Source organism: Plectropomus leopardus, chromosome 2 (assembly GCF_026936395.1).
Source record: "Plectropomus leopardus strain MGB_pleo_1.0 chromosome 2, ASM2693639v1, whole genome shotgun sequence".
Lineage (NCBI taxonomy): Eukaryota > Metazoa > Chordata > Actinopteri > Perciformes > Serranidae > Plectropomus > Plectropomus leopardus.
In genome coordinates, this window is record NC_142177.1 from 26,232,315 (window position 1) to 26,255,465 (window position 23,151).

Below are 23,151 nucleotides of genomic sequence, written 5' to 3' on the forward strand. Positions count from 1 at the left end.
CGGAAAAATTTTGTTTACAAAAAAAAATTAATAAAAATGAGACTGTGGCTACATTCTCAAACTCTGGTGATGCAAAGTTAGACATGTACTGTGTTATTGCAAGTATGCCACTGCCTGGAAACAACAACCCAGATCCGGTTTTAAGATGCACATCTTTTCAGAGCAGCATGCTGGTGTCTTGTTTGCAGGAAAATGATTTCATGTGCACAGCAGTGAAACCTGGTTAACATTTACTCACAAATTCTGAGGCTGGTCAATGTCTGTTTTGTTGCTAATTAAAGGAAACCAAATACATAACACAAAACAGATCATATTTCCTGTAATGGAAAATCATCTGTGCTTCCACTGGCCAATGAGAACTATGACAACATTCTCGCCGTGCTAACAATTAGCTGCTAACAAACTGACCCCGGGGGCTTATCATTTATTGGCCAAGACAGCTCCTACAGGGGACAGCAGGCTCTCTGCCATTACCACTCATGTTCTGCATCTGTGCCTGGATTACAGCCTCCGCACGCTCAGATGTCATCAACACAACCTTATCACTGGATGCCGAGAATACAAATTCAATACATACTTTTCTGAGAGAAGTATGTTCACACAGACTGTCAGGTATTACCATGTACCACCCTTCCTGTCTTCTCCAAAGGAATTTATATTCTGGGAAATATACCCTTTAAAATGAAAACTCTAAATCTCTCTAAACTCTTCTTTCTGAATACCTGCACATGTATTATGGGATGAATACAACCCTGGAGTCATTAATCAAATCAACTGACTTCACAAATCACAAAGAAAACTCTCAGCAGGAACACTTTTTTTAGCACTATGAAAGGTTAACTTTTTCTTTGTGAGAGGCTTTGCAATCCTGTTTCATTTCATTCTCAGTAACTATGGCAAATGCTATCAAAAAGAGAGGAATGTAAAGTATGTGTGGTTAGCACGGCTCTGAGAAAAAGTTCCCTCGCTAAGACAGCAGAGCTGGTATGAGACCAGCAAGCATGGCATTTACTGAGAGCAAATGTAGGACATGATTTTTAAAACATTTTCAGTCCAGAAGCCACAATTAAGACAAGTAGCCAGAGCCCTCAATACAAGAAGCAAATATCTCATGTCAGGTGAGGACACATAAAAACCTGAGCATTTTAGGATTTGTTTTTTTAAGTACAGGTGGAATTGAGAAGCTCCACCTACAAAAGGTAATGGCTACAGAAAAGTTTGCACAACTTGGCCTCTTCATTTTGGTGGATGGCTCTTCATACAACCTTGATCTGATAGACCCTCAATGCCAAATAATGAAACGTTTTCTGGCCAACACTTTTTAACTCCCAACTCGTCAAATACAGACGCTTGGTCAACACATCAAGCTGTGACGGTCTGGGTAAACCTCTGATTGTGTGTTTTCAAAATGAACTTTGTTTTCACAGGAATTGTACAGTTTACGCTTGATTTATTTCAAAATAAACTTAAAATGCAGGTAAAAACCTTCACTGTTATGTTTGCTTCCTTAGACGTAGGCAACAAAAGCACATGATTAGGTTTAGTAAGAAACATCATGGTTTGGCTTAAAATAAGAAAGCATGTTACTTATGTAATGAAACATCACGTAACATAAGTCACACGCGTCACTAGCTTAGTAAGTCACACTATCACACTACGTTATTAAAAATCGACTGACTTTAGAGTTCACAAGGGACACAAACAGGGGACTCCTGGGTGAAAGCCCACAGTTTGTTTGACCTATCCACCTCCCCTTCCACCCTACAGCAGTTGCTCAGCGTGTCTGTGTCTGATGCTGAGGGCCACTGATCAAACATCAGCATTTGATGAGTTGAGAGTGAGACCTGGTCATGCTGGAAGGTAAACGGCATCAGCTGGGGGCAAAAAGTGTATCAGGCCAATAAAGGTGTTTGCACTTACAAAGGAATATAACAAATTAAATTAGAGAGAGAACAAAACATTTGCTGTTTATATCTAAATTTAGATGGAACAACAAACAGCCAGAGAAGTAAATCACTTAAATCACATCCTTTCTAGCAACACACAAGTATTTCAGAAATAAGACAAAAGTCTTTCCACAAATGAAAACATGTGTTTTCAAATTAAGAAAGAAAAACACAGAACAGCCCAAAATGATTTCGTATGTAAAATATGTCAAGCAAAAGAAAAACACAATTCTCCATTTTTTTAAGTCATAGCGCGAAAGAGAAATGCTTGAAAAACAAGTGTCGATAGTATTTAACCTTGTGACTAGGTGACTGGCAACTGTGACCCTGTGACACTTGACCTTTGAACCTGAGACCATGGCGACCTCTTGCCCCTCTTAATTTTTAATGGCCGCCCACTGAACCACGAGACTAACAAAGCAGTGACACTGACGTAAGAGCCTGTGTGTGTGTGTGTGTGTGTGTGTGTGTGTGTGTGTGTGTGTGTGTGTATAGAGTGGTAAGTTAAACTACAGAAGGAGGTGCATCTGGAGGCACAGAGGGATGAATGTGGGAGGAGGGTGAGACAACAAGAGATAGACTGTTAGTAAGAAGGAGTGACTAGGAAGCTGTCACTTCCCAAAAACAGCTTTTTTATTTATCTTGAATAAAAGACACTGAACAGATGTATTTATGAAGTTCTCTATAAAAGATCTCATTGAGCAGTATGGTTGTCCAGTGAGCAGCCTCAGACAACGCCCCTCGCTGCGCAAAACAACTCGTTTCACTACGAGAATTTGATCCTTTTCGTCCAATAACATTTGGAAAGTCTAGAAGAACGGCAAGACTGAATCATTCTTTCCCATGCGAGTTAGCGGAGCATTAAACCGGAAGCTCCACTGAGCAACATCCACGGGAATGAACAGTGCCCCACCTCGAATTCAGTATCCAGTTCTCTTTATACATCCATGATTTCCAGTCTTTATGCTATGCTAAGCTAACTGGGTTAGCTGCAGGCTCTAGCTTTGTATTTACCAGACAGATAGTGGGGTGCTATCGGTCTGTCATCCCCTGCAACTCCCTGCAAGACTCAGAATCAGATTCATGCTTTTTTTGTCCACTAATGACGAAATTTGTTTTCATAGTCTGTACAGATAACACTCAAAACAGTTAAACACAGAGACAGGAACATCACAGTACACATGAAAACAGGTCTATTATAATCCCAGGCTAAAATGGTTAATGTCCATGAGCAACAATTACAGTATTTTCAAATCAATATAAGTACTGATAAGATTTTTTTTTTAAAAAATATATATATATATATGCAGTACAGTATAATAGTAAAGACAAGAGTCCGCAGTATTAGCAGACTGACCAATGATCACCTGCTCAAGTTTAGGAGAAGTAACTGTTGAACTGAATATGTTCTTCCAAACATCAAACTGGATGCTGATTGGAACTGGGCAACAAGACAAGTCGTTATCATCTCTTAAAGTTAAGGAGTTTGAGCCTGAGGAAGACCTGCGTGTGGGTAAAACAAAATAGTGTTGTTGTCTTACAGCCACACTAATTCTTTAGAACATTAACAAGCAGTGTGCCTTGGTTTTTGGAGGGGGAAGTCCACTCCTTGGCTTGTTGACAACAGGTCTTCCACATTTCTTATTACACTAGAACAGCTTTTTGTCAACTCAGTCCACCACAACTATGATTAATTGCACTGCAAACCCTGTTACACTTTATCATTTGACCCACTCTAACCATTTAGGAGCCACACTGAACCAACTGCTGTTTGGGGGTCAGTGTCTCAGACGAGAGCAAGGGCAAGATTCCAATAGTAATACCTCACATACTGTAAATGTCTTCTGTAATGAAAAAAAGGAGATAAAACAGGTGCGAGAGAACAAGTGCAGGAGTGTAACAATGAAGTCAGCGTTAATATGGGACGAGCAGTACTCTGTACATCGTCTGTGCATCACTTTGACCTAGTCATCCATGCCATCGTTATAGCGCTCATAAAACTTTGCTGATAACAAAGATTTATCTTCTGCAGACTCCTTGACCCACACACGCTGATAGCAGGCGATAACTCAAACACTGTTAACGGTTAATGACATCATAGCACCCCGTTTATCAATAAAACGGCAACAGGCACTGACTGGAGAACTGACAGGAAAATTGGCAATAAAACACTGGTGGCATTTGAGATAATAGAGTGTGCAGTCTTTCATGCGTATACCTACATTATCAACTTTTATTGTATGCATGCACAAGTCTGAGTACACGAACAAAAACTAAAGCATGCACAACCAAACAAGATGTCAGTTGTCTCCATATTGTCCTCTAGTGTTTTGTTTGTGACTGTCTTTGCAGCAGACTTCCACCATGAATTTTTAGTCATGAATTATAGTCACTAACTGACTCACACACTAAGCAGGCAGATAAGTGCACGTCCAATCATTTACTCAAAAGGCAGGCAATAGTAAGGTCATAGTAATGTTGCAACAGTATGAGATTTATATGGTGTGATAATCGTCTCCGAAAATATTATGGTTTCACAGTATAACAGTATTTCAGAGTTATTATTATTATTATCAGTCAGAATGACTTAAATGAATGAAAAGAGAAGGTTTAGTTTTGGTTGAACAAATGTTTTATCATTATAATTAAGACTTTAAACCATTTTTACGGATACATGTGTAGAAAGTCTCCCTTTTTAAAATAACTAAAATAAAGGTGAGGTTGTCTGTCCAGTCACTTTTTTTTCAATACTATAGATATGCAAACACACAGTATGATAACTGTCAACTTTCACTCATGAAAACCAGTATATCGCTGCATCTCTAGTTCAGAGGCAGCAGCACTTAGTCTAATGAAAGTCCAGTCACCAGAAGACAATGTTGGCATTTTACATCTCTGCAAACTACAAACACATTACATCTGTATGGTTCATACCTGTCATATTAACATTTCTAAAGTGACATAATATATACGCAGACACCTCGACTAGATGCCTGCCAAGCTGCAGACTGCAAATCGGGATCAAAAAATGGCTGTGATTTAACAAGTCATCGCTGTCTTGCTTTTTTTACCAACCAGCATGGACTCCAAGAACAGGCCAGTCTTATATCAGAATATTCCTTTAATATTTTAACAGATATAGGCTAAATAAATACACTAAATACAACTCAATATCAGTATTGTGACAATGTTGCAGGGTTGATTATTGGTGCTTTTATAAAATGTTAACACAATGTGATTTTTGACAAATAATCATCAGTAATGCGGTGGCAAAGTGCTGCATTGGGTCGGTCTATAAGTAGTAGATGTAAATGGTTAAATTGGTAAAGGCAAATAACAGAACAGCTAAAACAGCCTGGTAAGTTCAGTTACTGTAATGCAGCCTTTAAAATCAGAAAAAGACAACCCAAATAATATTACGAAAAAATCTAAGATGATATCTACTCTCATATTGTGACACTGATATAATGTTGATATATATTTCCCAGCTCTATCGAAGTTATTAAATTGCATCAAAGCTCCCCTTTTTTTTCTTGTGACTAGCTTTGTTACTAAAACACCCAAAGACCACCACATCATGCGTTAAAATTTAAGCTCCCTTAACTTCAAAAATGCTCTAACAGGCTCTGCAAGGGAGATGAGTTACAGATATTGAGTAATGCTGCTCACCATCTGCATGCTTACACCATTATGTGTATTTGTTCAACACCCGTGTCATGTTTGACAGGAAGCATTGAGAAATATTCATCAGAGACGTGCACAGGCTAGAGGGCAAACCCACTCCCTGCTGAAAAAGCTCCACACACACCCAAAACTCCAACCAATCCCACCAACAGGCATTAGTCCTCGGTCAAATTACCTCTTACCTTGAATACCGTTTGCCTCCAGCAAGGTTTAGACAAAGTGCAATGATGCAAGCGCTTCGATTTCACTTTCAGTGTTAGTCTGACTGAACACTGACAAGAACTGACTAGTCTCGACTGCCACACTTTAAAAAGTTTAAAATGTCTGATGAGCCAAGCTTACAGTAATTCAGCTGTATGAAATTTAAAGTGATGACACCTAAGATTAGGACTATGGAAGCATGAGACTGATCCACCTCAGTGTAAACCTGCAGTCTATCTTTGACCGGACTGAATTAGAGATTGCCTGTCTGTCAAAATAAAATTTCATAAAATATATTCAAGGAACAGAAAAAAGTATTAAAATAGACACTAAAACACAATTAGGTCATCCAACTAAATTAAGACTCAGACTGAGCTCATTTGTATGACAGCAAAGTTTCTTCATCATACCTGCATCATGTTATCCTGCAGATACCCATAAAAAGGTTGCGTAACAGGTGAAAAACATATATGTATATATACTCACAGGTACTGGCACAGGTAAAACTGAACTAAATGCAGGTGGGCAGCGGGTGAAAACAAAATGAATAGAGGTGCCCGAGCTTACTGTGCAGATGCTCAGCAGCTTCTGTCTGATCAAACAACTGTATTGTGCAGCAGACTGACAAAATATGCAGAGGACGATCGACAAAAAAACATTCAAGAGCTGAGGATGCAGCTGACTGATAGCAATCGGTTATATTTGTGTCACTTTACTGATGTAATAAAAAGGTTGTGTAAAGCCTCATTTCCTCTGCACAAAAAAACTGCTAACACCCACTAACATCTGGCTTTTTAATGCAATTGAAAAGTCTACAATCGGCATTCACACCCAGGTCAAATGACTCTGCAGTAGACACAGGTATTTATTTCCTCCAATTGGCATTGATGGGAACACAACAGCTGGGTAAACGTGGAAATTTCAGCTCCCTAGTCGGTGAGATGCAATGATGTGCTGCTACTAATTATTATCCGTCTCCACCTAAGCAGCACTCAAACATCCATCTGAATTAGTCTGTACCATGTTTAAAAGAGAGACAGCATAAGGAGGAGATATTTAAAGAGAAGTAACCGATATAAAGTTTTCACAGACCTCCATCCATTCTGCTGTCAACTGTTTACCTCTGGCCTGTGCGTGACGTCAAGAGGACATGCCAAAATAATCCACATGCACACATACTTTCCTTGTACGCTGTTAACACAGTTCTGCTCTCTGGGCAATCAGAAAGCAGTCTATAGCCTATTTGTAGCGGGTTTACCCATGCTTATCTTAATGGGAAAGGGGTATAACAGGTGAAAACTATATGTATAGAAATTTACAGGTACTGGCACGAGTAAAATTGAACTAAAAACTTGTTACATCAGCAAGTGGCAAGTGATTGATCGAGTGCTTTGCACGTCACTTAAGACAATGTAATGGAAAAACGGTATGTTCAATCACTGATCAAGTCACGGGACATATTAGATTAACAGGTCAGGGCAGGTCCGGATTTGATTTGGAAATTTGATTTCACATTGTTAACCATCGTTTTTTGCTTTATTTTGAAAAAAGTGTCAGTCTAGTCAGCGTTAAGGCAAATCCAATATCCAAAAAACCCCAAAGATACTCAGCCCTAGATGGCACTAGATTAAAAGTCATGAATTCATCATCGTCAGTAGGATTCATCCATATCAGTAATGTGGCTAAATAGAATAAATCAAGGTTCAGTAGGTCATGGCTAAGGCACCCTCTGTGTCTGTATGTCACCACAGTTTTCAGCAAATTCAGACAGTGGCGGTCACACATTTACTAGTCAGCAATAATCAGATTTGCTCACACCCAACCAAAACTAGATATTTATACTGGAGATGGAAAAAAAACAGCTGGCAAAGATCACGCAATGAATACAATATAAACTCAGAATGCTCCGTCTTTGTTTAGACTTGCGTTGAATCACCTCAATGTTGATTGCTGCTCTCATTTGTTGTGTTGTATCAGAATGTTTATACTGTGAAGTGTTCCTATTATTTTGTCCACAATCTTCAGTATATAATACCCACTTCTTCAGCACAACAATGAGACACAACATTATAGAAGGGTCTGTCTGAATGGACTGCTTCCCTTCACTGAGAGCTAGGAAAGGACTGGGGGTGTTTGAACAAACCATGGAAACTATAACAATGAAGGGGGGATTCTGTAAAAGTGTTTGTGTGTGTGTGTGTGTGTGTGTGTGTGTGTGTGTGTGTGTGTGGACCTGTGCGTGTTTTCTCCAAACAAACAAGCGGGATCTCAGAGTACTGCATGTGTATCTATGCGTGTGCAGAAGTAGAGCAGAGGGCACTGTACAGATCTCAGCCAACCACCTTCTCTTGGCACCAGTCCTTCTTTTGTTGTGGTTCCTGTCAGAAACAAAAGGTCCATATTCCATCTCTTCAGTCGGGCCCTAAACCACTGGCCTTGTTTAGAAAGGCCGGCTTTGATCTGATATCCAAGACCCAACAAGCAGAGTCAGCAAGTCTCTGGATTCACCCGAAAAAAATATCGAAAAACTTCTATATTCCAGAAAACTCTGAGCAACAAACAAAAATATTTCGGTGTGTCCTTGGAGCTGGGCCTGTAGTGCAATCCAGACAGTTTAAGGTTGATGTCAAATACAGGTTTGCTTCCAGGAAGGGTGGAGCGCACGGCAAGATCTTCCAAGCAGCTACCAAAATTGCTATGGAGGGGTGACGGCAAGTATTAAACATTTCCCCGCATTCACCATTAAATATAAGGCACAGATTACCTCACTGCTTTTTTAGTGCGTGCGTAATTACTCTATATTCAAGGTCAGGACTGTTTGACTTAAGACCTGTGATTAGTGTTGTTCACAGACAGCTTGTCCCAAGACCGGAAGGTGGAGGTTCAGACTAACTGACGGAAAAGGAAAGATGTGTGCATACGTGTGTGTAGATTTCAGAGGGGAAACAGGGGACATGTCCCCCGCAATATGCAGAGTGTGTGCACCCGTCAACGAAAACATGAAAGTAGCAGAGGACTTGTAATTTAATGATATTGAAGACATTTCAGTGTTTCTTTGTGTTTTTGCCCCCCTCCTAAATTTGGATGTTTTTGTGGGTCTGTGAACACAGCACAGGTGAAACTTTTTCTTAGCAGCAGTTTAAGGTGTTTGAGTCATAGCGTGGCTAACTCATCTGTCAGAAAAGTTGAGGCGTTACCGAGCATATATACAGCAGTGGAAATACAACGCAATTACACTACAGTGTTCCTATTGGAAACGATTGCAAAAGCAAATCGGAAAAAAAGCCCTCAAGAGTATTTAGCTTTCAGGAGAGCTCCACAGTGGGAAGCTCCTCACGGGGTGTCCCCAGAACAGTTTGGTCCAAAAACTGGTATTATAACAAGAAATTAAAAATGCATCAGTTGCCGTATTATAAAAGCACTGCAAAGTTTGTAAAGCACTCACTGTTGCTTCATGCTGAAGCTTAAGTCCCGTGAGCACATGGAAATAATAATAAACATTTCTATCACCTCCTCCCTTCCCTCATCTGAGTTATGGTGGTTGATTAGTCAACACAGTTTAAAGAGATTTAAGTACATCAGCCTTTGTTGCTGCTATCTGTCCATCTCATACTCTGTGTGCAAATAGAAATTTGAAATTAAAAAGCAGAAAAAAATCCCAAAGGTTTAACAAAATTCCAAGAAAAAATTAATAGACAGTTTTTATTTTAGATAAGCACTCATATTGAAGCTGCCTTAATTAATCCAGGCAAAGGCCAGCAATTCTGTTTTAGGATATGACTGTAGTATTTTACCACTTTGAAGCCCCGAAGAGCGAAGGGCGACCTGGGACCAATACATTATTCATGACCTGTGATTCCATTTTCCTTTTAAACAGCATTTGTGTAATTTTCTAAGAAATTAATTTCAGACAGAGATGGGTTATTTGCAGGAGTGTGGTTTAAATAAATTGATCAATGCTTTTCACGTTAACCTCTAAATGCTGTGAACTGCAGCACCAGCCCTGACAAGTCCCACTCGGTTCCTTTAAGTCTCAGCAGCTGTGGTGAAGGCAGGCAGGAGCCTCTCCCTGTTCTCTGCTCTGATATCAGGTGCTGCACAAAGGCTTGTCAAAAATGCAAACAAGTAGGCAGATAGGTTAGTGACTCAACTGCCTGTCGGCCTGGTTGGCAGACTGACTCGTCACTAGTTTGGCAGACTAGCTGGTTGGCTGACTAGCTGAGTAGGCTGGTTGGCTGGCTCGCTCATTTCTCCTGCACCATTATGGAAGCAGGTCGGGTGCATTGTCTTAGGACAAAGAGGCCATGCACAACCCACAACAAAAAGTGACATCAGCCCAGAGGAAAAAACAAAAACACTGCAGGGGAGCGAGGGAGCAGAGGAGGAGGGGAGGAGAGCTCCCAGGCCATTTTACTTATGAGTGCAAGGAAGCTGATATTCAGCTCATTGAAGCTGAATACTGGTGACATGCGAGAAATTACAGCTGGAGCTCTCTGAATATTCCCAGTCCCCCAATAAACCAATGAACACAATTATCTTAAATTTATGTGAATGTACTGAATATTCCGGGTTGATAAATGAAAATCATCACTTAAAAACACTTAAAAGATAAAAAGAGGAGAAAAAAACAGCTGCCCTGTTCAATGCCATAAACAGCTCAGAAATTAGGGTCAGTAAACAGTGGGAAGCAGCATGGAGACCAGTGAAAATGTTATGGTGGCTACTTCTTTTTAGAGTTCTCAATATCAAACTGAGCCCAACGGTACCTGAAAAGCCCAACAGGTCAGATTGGGTTCAGGCTATGGAAAAAGATCTCAAAAAAAGAAGAAGAAAATCAAATTAAATTGAATTAAATCAAATTAAGAGCACTCTGCAGACAGTGGCTTCCTCACAGCCTCGCTCTCTGTCCTTATCGACCAGAGCTTCAACTTAAACGGTTCGATTCGGTTAGGACTGTAATTTTTTCGGCCCCTTTAATAACTTTACTTCTTTTTTTCTATACTTTAGTTTTTCAGTCAGTCAAACTAGCTGCAGACTAATTTGGAAAAATGTTGGTGCACTGCTTGGATGGAGGTAGATGGTATTTTTTTTTGACAATTCAATCACATGCCAGAAAAGGACCACAAATTAGCTTCTCCACCAGGTCATGTTTCCATCATTGTTGTTTGGAGCCAATTAGAGCTGTAGCCAATAAATACCTGTGACTGCAGACTAATTTTCTCGGGAATGAATGATAATTGTAACCTTTACCATTAAATACAAAAGCCAGATGTTAGCAGTTGTTAGTGGGTTTTTTGTCTAGTGGGAAAGAAGCTTCATTTTGCTGTGTTTGCGACGTTCCTGGGCACAGCGCTCAGGTGAGGTCGGAACTTCATAAAAAGATAGCAAACAGGTGCCAGACCATAGGCAGCACTCATCCAAGAGGAAGCTAGAAAATTGCAGACACAGCACCGAAAAAACACAAATACAGAGAAGTGAAACACCAAGCGGACAAAATTAGGATTGGTTTCACTTTCAGTTTGAATTGCAATACTGTTTACAAAAAGTAACAAACAAATCCTGTATATATACCTATTAAAAAAGGAACTTGAGGAACTCATTTTCTCAGCGTGAAATGGTCATAATAACATCTAACTTCCACACACACAACACAAACAGATCAATAAAAAAAAAAAAAATTCACCTCACAATTCACTCCCAGATTTCTTTTAAATGCCTCCTCTATGCCAGTAAATCAAGAGCTGCACAGCCAGAGAGCAATTATTCAAAACATGACACACAATTTGCTGCAGTCGAAAGGAATACTAAAAAAAAAAACAAAAAACTAAACTTCCAGCTCCAAACATTGCAGATTGATTTTTTAGAAGTAATGTTAAGTGTATGTTTCACTAGCTGTGGAGAGGCCTGCTAACAAGGATTGGTCATTTCTCCTTAATCTCGGAAGGAATTTTTTTCAGCAACAGCACAAATACTGAGATTAGAGGAGGAAAAAGTTAAATACAGAAGAAGACAGAGGCAGGGCCACTGAGAAAATGGTGAGAGGTCAGCGAGACAGACACAAACTCAGAGACAGACAGTAAATAGACAGAAAGACACTGAGATGGAGGGAGAGACAGATAATGACAGAGAGAACCACCCCACCCTGATTTCAGTGAAAGCAGGTTAACACAGGCAAGCAGACGAGTTATTTAAAAAGCAGCGCTGATGGCCGTCTAGTGCGGTTGGTCTAATTTGCCTGTGTATCTGCAACTGCAAGCTTGCACAGCACAAAGAATCCTTTTGTCTTAGAGCAGAAAACAGGGCCGAAACTTATGCCTCTACATAATGTGGCACTACATCGATATGCAACGCAACTCTAATCGTACAAATCGTTTGTCCACAGGGCACAGCAAGACAGAGAGAGTGGGAATAACAAACGTCTTCTGACACACAAACACAGGAGGAAACTTACTTTCTTCTTCATTGGCATGAACAAATGATGCTGCTCTTGACAGAACATCAAGTGGTGTCTCCATGCTTGGATGCCTGCGGGACAGAGAGAAGGATACTGTGTTGAATGTCAGTGTTTTCATCTCTCTGTGGCAGTTTTTAGTTTATATTTGGTGTTTGGTAAGTTAATAGGAGCTTCACTGACAGGCCTGTCATTACAATCATAAAGAAAATCACTATTATCCCTATTGGGACTAAAACGATAATAATATTTCATGCCAAAATAATTGTGATTCACAATATTATCCTGATAATCATCATAATATGGCCAAAACATACTGGAATCTTGTCACCAAGTTTTTATTTTTATCTTATATTTTCACAGATAGGATGCATATCTCTTTTAGAGAAACTCAGTCTTAAAAAGCCAGGCTTCTCATCTATTTGTGACTGCTTGCAATATAAAATATGCCAATAATGGCAATTTTTGCATATTTTGATGTTGTTGCATATGAGCCTGTTTTTGTAGTCCCTTTTATTGTTGGTTGTCCAGCAGTGTCTTTTCTGTTGGGCATGATAGCTATGATTATCCCAATGATGGAAATACATCCTAATTAAGTTATTCTGAGTGCTTTTAATCGCACTCCATAATTTATTCGTATATTGCCCTATTCGTAATCTCTTTGTAGGCTCACGGTATAACACACTGATGAAAACATAGTTATTAATACTAGATTCTGTTTCTGTCAATATATCCCCCAAATCCTACACACTGGATCTTTAACAAAGCAGCTGAACCTGAACTTTGCTGACGAAAAGTACAGTCTTCCCTGATTTAAACTGCAAATATAACATATAACATTAGGAATACAAATGACAATTGTTTCCATTGGTTAATTTGCAGAGTTGATTGATCATTTAATCCAGAGATGCAAGATATTAGACTTTTTGCTAATGTCCGATATGCCGATATGTAACAATTCATTTGGCCGATCACACATGCTATCCATGTTTTTTTTTCCCACCTAACTTTAGAGATCAGCAAGTCTCTTCTGCAGTGGAATTAACGTCATATTAACATCACAGCCTGGTGAAGCTGTAAGTAAGACACTTTTGCCACCTTTGCTTAAACGATTAAATCCTTGATCATTTCATTATTAAACAATTTTAAAAAAATTGCTGATTAATTTACATTTGATCAACTAATCTTTTAATCAACTAGGCCTAATCATTGCAGATCACATATAGAGCACATAATAAGACTAGTGGGGACCATTGTGCATAAGTAATTTTGATACTTGTTACACTTTTCTGACAATACCCTACTTCAAACTTACACAAGTTAAGTTTGAATAAAGAACTTTTACCTATATGGAAGTAATTCTAAATAATGGTTATTATTGCTTTCTTAAAGGGCATGAATACCTCTTTAATGTTATGGTCCTACAGTTTGTTTTGACTTTCCTGTCCTTCAAAAAAGATGTGCTCATTTTTGTGGATTTTTGTCCCTCAGTGTTAAGCCTTCAGTGTGGCTGAGCTATGAAAGGTATTTGTGGAGAAAATCGCTCCAGCGTGTCTCTTCCCTCTTTCTGCATTCCTGAGATACCTTTCCCTCATTTCTTTAGGAAAACAGCGTTTTGAGGAACATCATAATTAAAAACTCTTCCTGCAGCTTTAGAAAAACCTGCAAACATCTCAAGTTTGTAGTCCTGTAACTCCCTACAGTAACACAACACTGTGTGCGTGGTGCGCGTCAAGAAATACGGCAAACTTTTACTATAAACTCGCGCAAAAATGAAACCTTTGATTATTAGTAGTGGGCGCAAGTGCGTCCACTGTTATTCCCACCAGTGTTGTATTTATATCAGCGTGACTCAGTGCTTCCTTATCGGTCCCTTAAGAGGTGTGCAGGCAAAATAAAAGGGCGAAATACAGCTTTAACTTGAATTAGTTTTCACTCCTTCCCACTAAAAACACAGTTCCGATGCACAATAATTGTCCTCGGATCCCTGGAGGAAAGCATGTGGCTAGAGGGGGTTTCTTGACGTGACAAAGTTTGGGAACCCGCCAGAGCCGCCTTATAACCGGAATAAAATGTTCAACCTTCGTTTAACGAGGCGGATATTGTTCCAGCTCTGTGCTATAACGCTGTCTTTATTTACACGCGGACTATTTCACAACACCTGAGTGAGTTTGCATCAACGAAAGAGCGCACTCTCATCCTACAAATCCGAAACAATGTCACAACTTCATGTTTACAGCACATACCTCCTTCAAACGCCACTTTGGTATCTTCCAGTCTGATAATATCCACACAGAAAAAAACAAACAAACAAATAAAAATACAGATATGTATCCCACAGAGACACAAGACAAAAGCGGCGGTTAAACGGAGCAGTACGAGCAGAGACAATAGTAGCAGAGCTGTCGGGACAAACTTGGTTGTAGGCTAAACGAGGAAGAGGAGGAGGAGGGAGGAGGGAGGAGGAGGGAGGGCAGGAATGCCTGGAATGATGGAATTCAGTTCCTAGCAGGTGGTGAAAGTGCAGCGCGCTGATTGGTGGAGAACCGCAGCGATGATATCAGCATATATTATGATAATGAGGCATTGCATCACATCCTCTGAAGGTTAGGCTGCTGTCACCGTGTTTGCTGCAGAGGGAGGCTGATGAAACATTAAAGAGGTGAGTAAGCACAGCTCCCGCCCTTCACAGATACTTTGAGCATGTCTGTTAACAATTATTATTATTATCATTATCATTACTATTGTCGTTATTAATTGATCCATTAATTATTTTATTTATTTTATAGCCCTACCCTAAGGGGTAAGTTTTCATGCACATTAAGTATATCAAACAAGTTTATTGTTTATTTATTTGAATCCCCATTATTTGTTACCATTATTATGGTCCATATTATCTGTATTGTATAGTTAACAAACATTTAATATGTGAGTTATGGCACACAATAATATGGTACTACACAGCTATACTGTGATTTCTAATGCATTAATAAAAAGTTATATCCTCTTACAACTACATTATACTGTGTAAGAAACTTATTATATACAATCAAAATGCATGACTTTTACTGCCACTTTTACTGTCATTGCGCAGTAGACATATTGGCGTTGGGGGAGTTCCTGCCAAAACACCCGTTCGACCAGTCATGAGCAGCCCCACTGAATGCGAGCGCATGGATTGGCTGTCACAGCTGTCAATCATGGCGTAAATTCCCCTTTTTGTATTATTTAATAACTTATTAAATCTGAACCTATCAAAAAACAAACACTCAGGGTGATGAGAACTACCTTCAGTTTCAGAGACCATCTTTGAGAAAGATTTATTTAAAGTGTACTTTGAGTTTTTAATTTGGCCTATGACCATTAATTAACACGGAAGGGCAGGCTTTATGACCTACACTGCAGAGAGACACCAGGGGGTGATAGAGATTGAAAAGTTACACTTTAGGGGAACTGTCATGTTGTCCATCTTTATATATTCTATGGGATGTCCCGATTAGGTTTCTTTCCCCCCCCGATCTCAATTCGAATCATTTGATATTGAGTATCTGCCTATACCAAGTCCCATCCAATACTTAGAATTAATTAAGTAAATACCTGGATAATACAGCTGCACAATGCACGTCATGTACTTTAAAGTTAAAATCAATCCAATGTATATGCTTGACAGTTTACCAGCTCTGCAATGCAATACAAGAAAAACGTCTGCACAAATGTCTGGGAACAGTTCCTAAGTTTTTTTTCTCCCACTTTTTAACTAATAATGAAATTAATTTTATCAATGATTATTAAAAAACGCTGTTACAGACAATAAGAAAAATACCAAATATCAGCCCCAAAAATCAGCCAGGCCAGATAATTTGTCCACCTTTAAAGGATATGTCACCCTGTGTGGAACGAGGCCATAAGCAGTCCAAAAACGAGACAGTTTACATTGTCCAAATATGTGAGTGGTGGTGGTGCATCGGAGTCTGTAATCCAACCTTGAGCCACCAATACATATGAATCTATGTAGTTTACTGCGATTAGTTTGCACAAATATCATTGCTTGACCACCACAACAATCACAGGTAACAGCACAACTTTTACAAGATGGCACTCCTTTAACAAATGTAATTAAAAAGTCATAGTATGGTTTCTCAAATGTAATTATTTCTTTTTCTTATTCCATTGACTTCATCAGCAGTTTCAAAATCTCCTAACTTCAAATCTACTCAACACTAAAACTATCTGCCTGGCTACAGTCCTGTAGGCACATGCCCATTCAGGCATAACTCCTCTATCATTGCGTGTGAGTTTGTGGGCGGGCACACACCCTCTTATCTGAGCACATATTTCCTAACCACATACAGTTTGTATCAAGGAAGAGAGCTGACTCTCTAAAAAACTCTACTTACTCATACTACTTAAGAAAGTTAAAATAAAGTCCCGAAAGGCTGTCTGCTTACCTTTCTCAACAGGTCAAAGAAATGGCCTCGGACATCATGGTGACTGCAGCCCTGGGACGACCTTTCACCCTAGGAATGCTTTATGATGCTCGGAAAGATGAACTGATCCCAGGTAGGTTTTGACTGAGACTACATTCCTAGGCAGGGCAGAAAATTATCAAAAGGAAAAATATTCTGCAAACTACACTTATCATTATTGTAACTATATATTTAAAATGATGTCACAAAACAAAGATATAGTTACGTGTTTTTTAAGTTTTCATCACCTTTTCAGATGATTTTCTTGTTTTGTTTTTGTTTTTGACTTTACTTTTCCTTTGCCTTATTTTCAGGTACTTTTCTTGTAACTTTTTACCAATTTCTTTTTTACTTTTGAGCCATGTTTAGTTAAGTTTCTTGCTGCCTTTTCACCATGTTTTTGAAGGAAATCAAACCAATTTGCTCAGATTTCAAATGGTTAAAACCAGTTTGGCATAGTGGCCAAACATTGTGACTACAATTTCAGGGTCCGTCACGTGATGCCTTCTGGCCCAGGAAGACTTTTTACCATAAACTTACAATGGGACAGAGACGTCTGTAAATTAGTGGACAAACTTCTTTAGCGTCACAACCGAAAAAAAAGATTTGTCTCACCATCAGAATTTGACATATTCAATCAATAGCATTTCATTTGTCTAGAGAACAGCAAAATTAAAAGATTTGATGCCAATTTAAGTTAGTGGAGGGCCAAACTGGAGGTAGGCGGCTCAGCCAAAGGAGGTCTCTTGTGAGCCTGCTCTATGGGCCCAGTTAGACAGAAAATCCATATAATTTTAAACCGAGGGAGTCTTACCTTTTAGTTCATGCACCACTCTATTCAGTTCTCTTTATACATCCATGGTTAAAACTGCTTTACACCTTTATATTGAGAGCTGTGTGCAGACAATGCCTGCTGTGTCACCTCGTCACCGTCCAAAAAGTTGGACAGGAACACAGCAAACTGACAGCCAATGAGCATGTATGTCCTGCACCTGCTTGAGAGGAGGTAACTCTCCGTACCAGCAACCGGGGGCCATCTGTAATAGTAATTCAAAAAGGGAATCCAGAAGACCACCAGTTAGCCAGCTAACGTTAGTTAGCCAGTTAGCACATTAACAACACAACCGAATATTGAAAGAAAGAAGCATATTTACTGTGCACCAGTGAATAACAACACAATCCATTAGGAAACGCTTCAGTTAAGATCTCAATAGTTAAAGAAAAACAATCTTACATCATATAACAAGTTTGTTCTGACCTCACTCCCTCTTAAATTTAGCTCTTTGTTTGCACTCCTTCCTTCCAATTGTCCTCTCGTGCGCTGCGCTGAACATCCAGTCAGAGTGATACCATTCACCGACAGGCTCCATGGCCACTGCCGCCAATTCAGTATGCTGAATCGGCTGAAAAAAGCAGACAAGGGCCAGCGGTGGGGGACAGACCGTGCTTGGAGCATCATGGCCTTTAGATATGGTCTACATTTTTGCCTACTTTCTCAGATGACTGATGTTTGTAAATGTCTATAGGTTTCAGACTGTGGGACGGTAAAGCTCTACAAGAGAAGATAGGTGAAAGCCTTCAGCACAGCAGTACATTCGAAATTTCGGTATCTGACTCCATTGAATCCAAGTCCTCTCTGCTGAAGGTTGATGCTTCTCTGATGGCAAGTTTCATGAGTGGACTGTTTGAAGTCGAGGGATCTGCTGAATACCTGAATGACAAGAAGAAATTCAAGAATCAGAGCAGAGTGACGTTTCAGTATAAAGCTACCACCCACTTCAAGGAGCTCTCGCTGACATCCCTTTCAACCATGGACTCACAACAAAGAGAAATCATTAAGAACGGCTTGGCAACACATGTAGTCACAGGCATCCTTTACGGGGCACATGCTTTCTTTGTATTTGACAGTGAGAAGCTAGAAGCCAGCAGCGTGAAGGACAAACAGATCAGCATGAAAGCTGTGATTAAGAAGATTCCTGATTTTAATGTTCAGGGGAAAGGTGACATCAAGCTGAATGAAGCAGAAAAAGCCCTGACAAAGACTTTCTCCTGCAAATTCTATGGAGACTTTATTCTTGAGAGCAACCCTGCAACATTTGAGGACGCAGTGAAGACCTATGCACAGCTTCCACAGCTACTAGGGAAAAATGGAGAGAATGCGGTTCCAGTCAAGGTTTGGCTGATGCCGCTGAAGAATTTGGACTCCGAAGCCGCTGAGCTGATGAATGGGATCAGTGTTGGACTAGTGAGGAGGGCGCAGGACACACTAGAAGATTTAAGGGATATAGGGATTAGGTGCAATGACTCTCTGGAAGACAGTGTGGTAGAGAAGTTTCAACACATTCAAGAAGAGTTGAGCACTTTTCAAAAACTGTGTGGCGATTACACATCTAAACTCCAGAGGACCATGGCAGACAAACTTCCCTCCATTCGTGAAGGTAAAGATGATGAGAGCTCGGTTGAACAACTCTTTGAAGACAGAGACAAGTCGCTATTCAATCATGAAACACTAAGCAAGTGGCTAAATCGTAAAGAGAGAGAAATCAATGTCATCAGATCCTGTGTGGACACCATGAAAGAAGCAAAGATCATCCTGAATCAGTCAGAGCTGGACCGAGAGGTTCTCGCTCCAGGTGTAGAGCATGTTCTGTGTTTTGTTTTCACCTCCATGGAAAGCGGTGACACCAGCTTAAACTCTCTCAAATTAGGAAGTAGTGATGAAGACCAGTGGTACTCCTCAGATAGTGTTTTAATCCAAATGAGAAAAAAAGCTGAAGCTTTCCGTGACGTTGTCAAAGCACTAAAGAAGAACAGCAGATTCCGTTTCCTTGTAGCAGCCATAGAAAATAAAAAATACTCAGGAGCAACCATCTACCACTACAAGGACGGCATTCTGGACACAGAAGATTTTTCAAGGCCTGACCTCCCTGATGTGAAGACCATCTCAGACCGAAGAGATCTGATCTGGTGTAAGTCATTTTTCGTGCTTTTTGAGTCAAAAATATGATGTACAAATTTCTCTCTTCCAGACACTGTTGTAGTCAAGACCACCTAAACTGAGACCATGTCATGACCAGGACCAGAGTGTATCAAGACTGAGACAAGACCAAGATTTAAAGGGATTGAGACAGAGTAAGACCAAGACCAAGGCACAGAAAGACAACAAAGTCACGACAATGACTTCAAGAGGTTGAGACTAAGTCATGATCAAGACTTTAAGCAATTGAGAGCCAAGACAGAGACCAAGGCTGGGTAAGACTGAGTAAAACCTAGACCAAGGCAGGGTGAGACAAAGTCAAGACCATGACTTTAAATTGAGCCAAGACCAAGATATTAAGGGGTTGAGACTGTGCCAAGAACACGACTAAGGCAGGGCAAGGCAGAATAAGACCACATCCAAGGCAAGGCAAGACCAAGTCAAGACCAAGGCTTTAAAAGGTTGAGACAGAGTAAGAACAAGACCAAAACAGGAAAAGACTGAGTCATGACCAAGACTTCAGTGGGTTAAGACTGCTCCTCAAATTGATCTGAGAGATCCACATTCCCATAAAAAGACACACAGAAAACAAATGAGGATTCCTCTTCACTCACCTCTTTTATAGCCATACTGTTTATATGTGCATTTAGGAGTGTGTAATGAGAAATTTCTTGATAAAATAATCAGAATGCATTGCAGAGGTGAACTGTATGTACAGGAATTTTTCTTTGTTACAAACAAAAAGTAAGGAGCTGAAATTAGCTTAACCATCCTTATCCAACAGTCCTTTTTTACACAAGCAATTCAGTGATATCCCTGTCATTGTGGTCTTGACTGGTCCAGAATCCAGAGCCTTCTTTGTCCAATACCAAATCAGGACTAAGTAAAAATACTATTAGTAAAAGACAAGACCGAGACCTTCAAAAAGTGGTCTAGAGACCAATATTGATCTTGCGTACTACAACACTGCCTTCAGATACCTATCTGACCATCAGAATGACTCATATATTTTGTTTTGGTCTTTCTATTAGATTCATGTGATCTCACCCTGGACCCAAACACTGCAAACAACTACATCATATTGTCTGAAGGCAACAAGAAGGCAACATGTGGAGCGTGGCAGACATATCCTGATCACCCAGAGAGGTTCAGTAAATACCCTCAGGCACTGTGCAAAGAGGGGTTATATAAGCGCCATTACTGGGAGGTAGAGTTGAGCACTGGTTCTATTGAATCTTCTTATGTTGCTGCTTCATACAAGAGAATCGAAAGAAAAGGAAGTGGTCCAGAGAGCGTTTTGGGATCTAATACCATATCGTGGACTTTTGGCCAATATTTGTCATCGAAGTTACGCTCACTTAGGGCATGGCATAATGGTATGGTGTGGGAAATTCCTTTTCCCTCCAGTGGCTGCAATGTGATTGGGGTGTTTCTGGACTGGCCTGCAGGTACTATGTCCTTCTACAAAGTCTCCTCTAACACACTGAGTCACCTCTACACATTTCGCAACACATTCACTGAGCCTGTTTACCCAGGCATTTGGGCTAATAAATATTCCAATTACGTGCACCTACGTCCACTTGATTAAGAGCAATGAAGAAGAACTGTTGGATTCTCTGTCTGTTGAAATGAATCAGGGTTTACTTTAAAGGTGTTGTATACGACATTCAGAGCATTATTGTGGTTATGCTCCCTCCGAGCTCCCAGCTCAGACTCTGGATCTTAGATATGGTCTGAATGTCACATGCAGCTCCTTTAAAGAACAATGCAACAACCCATTTTAAAACTGCTGTATGTAACTCTGGACAAAGATAGCTGATTCTTATGGACGCTTTGGGTTGGTAGTTGGGTGTAACTACCAGCCCCAGATTGTCGGTACTTGATGACCTGGGAGTGAGACACAACAATTAACTATCTTTTTACAGAGTTAAATACAGCACCTTTAACAAATCTAAAAAAAAGTATTTAAACCCAGAGGGACAAGGACAATTACTGATACAATGAACTGACAGTTTATGTAATTTTCTGTTTGTCAAGTTGACCGCATGCAGTCTTCTACTCAAACTGGTGCTTCACAGTGTCACCATCAGTTTAATATCTATGTGCTTCAGCTACCACTGAGGAAAAAAAATACGTATGATGCAAAATTCTGATGCAGAACGACCTCAATCACTGTTCAGCTGGACTGATACTGATGCATCACTGTGTATGCCATTTTTAATGTTCTCGCTGGTTTCAGTAAAGCTATTTTTTTGCTACTGTATATACTGTTAGGCAGCTTAATCTACAATAGTACATCACGTTTTATAAAATTATCATTTGTTTTGCATATAAAATGTTAACCTGTGGACTTACAACACTACAATACTGTCCTCTGAAATGTATCAAAATACATGTAAATGTACCTATTTACTTTACATCACTAAAACTATGGTCTGTTGTGGCTGGATAACATGTGGATTGTATAAATGTTGACCTGAATCATGTCGATGAAAGTCAGCAAACTTCTACAGTGGAGCAGTAGAAAGCATACTGACTTGAAACATCATGAACTGGCATGGTTCTTGCACGGCCCAGGACAGGAAGGCTCTACAGTGGTCAATTAAAAATGGCCAGAACATCACTGGTTCCCATCTACAGAGCATCAGTGACCTTGGTGAAGTGGGTCAATTTTAATTTAATTTGTTCTTAAACCACATTTAAGAATAATGACAAATAAATCTACCTTGTATCTTTAATGAAGTAAAACTAGAATTATTTCCTTATGATTGTAAGCCTCTACAAACCAGTACGTTGCACTTAAAAATCAACAATTCTGTCTGTGAAAACATGGATGTTTCACACACACCTTCCCCCCGGGAGCACAGATGATCTGTGCGATCAGTACAGTTTTAATTTGGGTACCCAAAGTTAGTGTCACTATATATACAGTATTGCAGTATATAGTAAAAAAAAGTGTATACTATATATACTAATTCAGAGTATTATTATCACCAATTCAGAATTTGACCAAATGTCTCCCATTCTGCTCCTGTCTTATGACTGAGAAAAGTATTTTTGCAGAACATTAGGAAAACAACATTTTGGATATTAAATGTCATCACTATATCATTTTATCCTATATATTAGACAGTTGTGTGAAATTCTGTCATAATTAAATTATGAATTCTGGAGATATGGACAGAAAAACATGCTGTGAGGCCACAGTGACTTTGATCTTTGACCTTCGACCACCAAAGTCTACACACTTCATTATTATGTCCAAGCTGAGGTTCTTACCAAATTTGAAGAAATTCCCTCAAAGCCTAGATATTTAGTTCATGAGAATGAGCCGGATGCAAAGTCACAGTGACCTTGACCTTGACCAAAATCTTCTACGTTGATTCTTGAATCCATGTGGATGTTAGTGCCAAATTTAAAGAAATT

General features: G+C 39.7%; 2 protein-coding genes across 2 annotated transcripts in view; one reads left to right on the forward strand and one right to left on the reverse strand.

Annotated features, from left to right (window-relative positions):
• vgll4b (vestigial-like family member 4b) overlaps positions 1-14,696 on the reverse strand; it is a 52,144-nt gene extending 37,448 nt beyond the window's left edge. The window contains exons 1-2 of the mRNA XM_042506372.2: positions 14,529-14,696; positions 12,283-12,356 (exon numbers count right to left, since the gene is read on the reverse strand). Of these exons, the coding sequence (XP_042362306.1) occupies positions 12,283-12,346 (64 nt within the window). The 5' untranslated portion in view covers positions 12,347-12,356; positions 14,529-14,696. The remainder of the gene's footprint in view (positions 1-12,282; positions 12,357-14,528) is intronic.
• A 163-nt stretch (positions 14,697-14,859) lies between these two features.
• LOC121960966 (neoverrucotoxin subunit beta-like) lies at positions 14,860-22,473 on the forward strand. Its single transcript, XM_042510873.2, has 4 exons — positions 14,860-14,944; positions 16,743-16,842; positions 18,275-19,717; positions 20,757-22,473. The coding sequence occupies exons 2-4, from the start codon at positions 16,752-16,754 to the stop codon at positions 21,311-21,313; spliced, it is 2,091 nt and encodes a 696-aa protein (XP_042366807.2). The 5' UTR covers positions 14,860-14,944; positions 16,743-16,751; the 3' UTR covers positions 21,314-22,473.
• Positions 22,474-23,151: the final 678 nt, after the last annotated feature.

Coding starts and splice junctions, on each gene's coding strand:
- LOC121960966 (XM_042510873.2), top strand. CDS start 16,752: ATGGCCTCGGACATCATGGTGACTGCAGCCCTGGGACGACCTTTCACC. Junction 16,843..18,274: donor GAAAGATGAACTGATCCCAG/GTAGGTTTTGAC, acceptor AAATGTCTATAG/GTTTCAGACTGTGGGACGGT. Junction 19,718..20,756: donor CCGAAGAGATCTGATCTGGT/GTAAGTCATTTT, acceptor TCTTTCTATTAG/ATTCATGTGATCTCACCCTG.